At 38.8% G+C, this 4,586-nt stretch overlaps 1 protein-coding gene across 1 annotated transcript; it reads right to left on the bottom strand.

Annotated features, from left to right (window-relative positions):
- Positions 1-162: 162 nt before the first annotated feature.
- LOC130551113 (glutamate dehydrogenase, mitochondrial-like) lies at positions 163-4,197 on the bottom strand. Its single transcript, XM_057328666.1, has 2 exons — positions 4,067-4,197; positions 163-936 (listed from the first exon to the last, which is right to left on the bottom strand). Exons 1-2 carry the CDS (start codon positions 4,130-4,132, stop codon positions 739-741), a joined length of 264 nt encoding a protein of 87 aa, XP_057184649.1. The 5' UTR covers positions 4,133-4,197; the 3' UTR covers positions 163-738.
- Positions 4,198-4,586: the final 389 nt, after the last annotated feature.

The raw sequence follows: 4,586 nt of genomic DNA, 5'->3' as shown, positions 1-4,586 counted from the left end.
TAAATTGTGCATATATAAAATAAAGACTATTTTACAGAAAATGGGGGATAATAACATATAAGAGACATTGTACAGGGTAGTATACCTAAGACACAGCATGAGGGTTACAGCATGAATCTTTTAGACTGTAAATCGTATTATATTGTATTGTCATTGTGTTGAATGTCTGTACTAGAAGCTTCCAACACCAAAGAAAATTCCTTGTGTGTGCAAGCACACTTGGCAATAAAGCTCTTCTGATTCTGATTCTGATTCTGATTACACAAATGACTAGGCCATCCCTTCTGTGCCATTGTAAATCCATAACAACCCCCCACCTCCCTACACATTACAGTAAACCAAGAGAGAGTAAACCCAGAGCCCTCCTCTCTTCTCCCCCGCTTACAACACTGATTGACTCGAGAGAGATTTCACCACAATGTGATTAAGACTGAACTTCATCAGAACCTAAAGACAAAACTGCCGGTTTTGTTCATTTGCCTCTGATCCTTAATCTTAGAGAGGACATCTGCAGTGAAATAAACAGAGCAGGGATTTGTGTTTTAGTGGCGTTGAGTCTTTGTGGCACATGATCTCAAGGGAAATGAAAGATCGACTAGTTGCTGACGACGGATGAACTCTTCTCCTTTTGGACTGGTTAAAACAGTCAGCATATTATTCCAGATAATCTAACCAGATACGCTATACAACAGAAAAACGGCCAATTACTATAACCAACAGGTCAGTTATCCAACGATTCTAAGCACGGGCATATACCTGAATAATAAAGGTTTTGTCAGCAAATCCAGGGGTCAGGCCCACTTTGCTCATGTAGGAGGCTTCATTGATGAAGTTCTCAATGCCATGGAAGACTCCACGACCAGTGGCCGAGATTCTGCCATGGATCCCACCCTGGCTAATGGGCTTACCAGTCACACAGGCATGGGCATTGATATCCTGAAGAGAAAGAGAGAGACCAACACAAAGAATATTAGTTAAAATGGTTCACGTGGAGCACAAATATAAAAAAGCCTAAACTCCGTGTTAATTCACATGCATGACAACCCACGCATTTCAAGAGCACAGGAAATGCAGACTTCAGTTTAACCAATGGTTGACTGTTCCACCTACAAAAATCACAAGCCCCAACCAGGGCTGTTCAGAGGGTAAGACAAGGAGAATGGACAGCTCGTGAAAAGTCGGGGTCATGTGCAGTCACGAGGAGTATGGGTGAAGGTTCACAAATCTCAAGCTTCCGGAGATGGCTACTGTAGCTGTATTTATGTCAATGAGATGGAGCCAGTGAGATGTACCCATGACATACTACAGAACTCGCATGCATTGTAATAATAATGATAATAATAATAATAACATGTGTAGGGCTGAAAAAAGCTAACTTTCTTCATACGTCTGAACATTTTTATCAAGATGAGCTTACATGTCTGATTAACCAAGATTTGCACAATATGTCCCTCGACAGCCTCTGTATGCAAATCTGCCCAGACTACAGTAGAGGTGAACAGGGATTAATGTCCTTGATAAACTCAATAGTGTCACCTGATATTATCAATGATTTACTGGTCCCTAATACAACAGTGATTTTCTCCACGGTTTGAAACCTGTACATCTCTCTCTGTGGCTCCTTGAGAAAAGCATCCTGAAGCATTACAGTATGTGATTCTCAACACACGATTAAAGCATAACGGCTCTCTTGATGATAACGCTATGGAGCAACAAGTCAGCGATAAACTGTGAAATGTCCAGGTTGTCAATTTGCCAACAAGAAGCTGCAGGACAGAACAAACAGTGTGAGATAGAGTTCCTGGAAATCGTCCTTGAACTGATGTGTACGCATGGGATAACTGTGTGTTAAGAGAATCTCAAATATTTTTCTCTACATGCATCACATGCCTCGTCTGATATTTAAAGGAACAGTTCACCCAAAAATAAACATTTAGTCATTATTTACTCATCCTCAAGTGGTTCCAAATCTGTATAAATTTATTTGTTCTGTTGAACACAAAAGAAAATATTTTGAAAATCGTAGGAAAGCAATCAGTTCTGGGGCACTTTTGATTATCGTTGTAATTTTTCCTACTATGGTAGTCAATGGTGGTCAAGAACTGTTTGCGTACAAGCATTCCTCCAAATCTCTTTCTCGGTGTTCATCGGAACAAAGAAATTGATACAGATTGGGAACAACTTTAGGCCATGAACACACTTGACGTCTTTTTTGACAAGAAAAAGTTGACGAGCGCTTTTTTAGTAAAAAGAAAAGCTGGCAGCGTTTGTGCATGAAGGCAGCTCAGCACACGGGATTCATATAGGCAGAGTAACGGAAGTCTATTGGAATTATAAACAGAGATCGTCTTTGCAAAAACCAACCACATATTTTAAAACTACAGTAGTAATTTCTAGCTAGAAATGCAATCGAAAGTTATTAAAGGTGAAAAATAAACTTTAATTCATATAAAAATATGTTCAAAGCAGTGCTTCGGCCGCCATTTTATTTTTTTGAGAAGGATCCTGCTCGACCAATCACATTCCTCGCATGTTGTTATGGAAACAACAGGTCTCGCTACTCGCTTGTCATTGGTTAGCTGTGAAAAGGAGCTTGACATAGGGTGCTTTTTTTTTAAACTTTTTAAGACTCTTGTCGAGTCCTTTCAGGATAAGTGAAGCTGGGTCTCTTAACATAACATTATGTCAATATATTTCGATTCAAAAAGTATAACAAAGACAAAAAAGCCACATTGTTGCTACAGTGACAGTGCCAGAGCGTAATACAAGGCATTTAGGGTAAAATAACCCTTGACGTGTGGGATGTCTGCATTTAACTGACAGATTGCATGAAAATCTTGGCCGTCTCAAAGAAACAATTACAGGATAATCGAGTACATCCCCGAGCCGTCAACCAAAAATTAAATCTCTTATATAACCTTTTTTATATAATTATCTAATTATATATCTTAGTATGGAAACATATAATCAAAGAAATCTGGTTTCTATTTTCTATGCAAACAAAGATCTGACTTTTCGATTTATTAGGGCACAAAGGTAAACATCGCACAGTGTGTTATATAGATAGCACTAAGTTATCAGAGATGAACAAACAAACGGTGTAGGTTTTGCTGATAAAGCTTCAAGATGAAAGAGATTTGCTCCTTACATAAAGAGAAAGTGCACCCAAAAATAAAGATTCTGTCATTATTTTTCACCCTCGTGTCACTCAAGAAGAACACAAAAGAAGATATGAGAAATGTCTCTGTGGCCCACACAATGGAAATCAATGGGAAGCCAATGTTATTTGGTTACCAACGTTCTTCAAAATATCTTCTTTTGTGTTCTGCAGAAGACAGAAAGTCATGCAGGTTTGAAATGACAAGAGTGCGAGTAAATGATAATATATATATATTATTTGGGTTAACTAGCCCTTTAAGCTTGACACTAATATCTGTTGTGTTTGTAGCATATATTGCTCAAATACCCTTATAGGAATATGTTTTGTAACCATTTACTTTTGTTGAACAAGGATGGTCATTAATCTACTTCACAACCGGTCTTATAAAGCTCATGCAGGTAGAGAAATCGTAGAGGGAACTTTTTCCTTCTCAGAGGGAGTTTTATGAGTATATGGCACATCAAATATTAGCTGTAACTCGATAAGGAGACTATCCACACAAAACACGATATTGACCTAGTTTAAAAACGCAAGAACCAGCACTGATGAGTAGTTAAACCAGCATGACATGTTGAAAGTTGAACAAAGCACTCATGCACGAGATGCTAAAAAGGCAAAACATGGTGAAAAGACATGTGACCCTGGACCACAAAACCTTCTTAAGTAGCATGGGAATATTTGTGGGTAAAGCCAACAAAACATTGTATGGGTCAAAATCATAGATGTTTCTTTTATGCCAAAAATCATTAGGATATTAAGTAAAGATCTTGTTCCATGAAGATATTTTGTAAATTTCCTACCCTAAATATATCAAAACTTGTGAGTGGATGTTTACAAATAAAAGGCATTGCAGTGCAATGCAAAACCTGTTTTGTGTGAACTGGAACTAAAAAGAGAGCTGCTTACAGTGTGGGCAATAGTGTTAGCATAGGTGTCGGCAATCCAGGACATCTCTCTCTCACCGGTGCTCATGTCAGGGGCAGGGACATCAATGCCTGGTCCTGAATGAAGAGAGCATAAAAGGTTAACATAGTTTCGCTCTAATGAAAGAGCATCACACTAAAAATGGGCTCAATTCCCATGTTAACAGACACACTGATGAATTGTATATGTATTAGTCGCTTTGGATCAAAGTGCCTGCATAAATGTAAATGTAAAAGGTTAGTTACAACCCGTCAGCTGTAACACAGGGTTACATGTTAAGAATGCAGACAATGGTCATGTGAGCAACCATGGGGGGGTTCAAGTTTCACGCTTGTGCTCAAGAAGCACACCTCAGACAGCTTGATTCGAGTATTTATGTAACATATTTATTAAAACCTTGCGATGCAACAGAGCTCTAATAATCTGTGCAGGCTGTCTGTAGTGTTTTATTAGCGCGTTGGAGCTCTAGTGCCAACTCTGACACCGTGAGAGCCGAGTGCCC

This window comes from Triplophysa rosa, unplaced genomic scaffold, assembly GCF_024868665.1.
Source record: "Triplophysa rosa unplaced genomic scaffold, Trosa_1v2 scaffold651, whole genome shotgun sequence".
Classification (NCBI taxonomy): domain Eukaryota; kingdom Metazoa; phylum Chordata; class Actinopteri; order Cypriniformes; family Nemacheilidae; genus Triplophysa; species Triplophysa rosa.
This window is presented reverse-complemented; position numbering and strand designations above follow the sequence as displayed.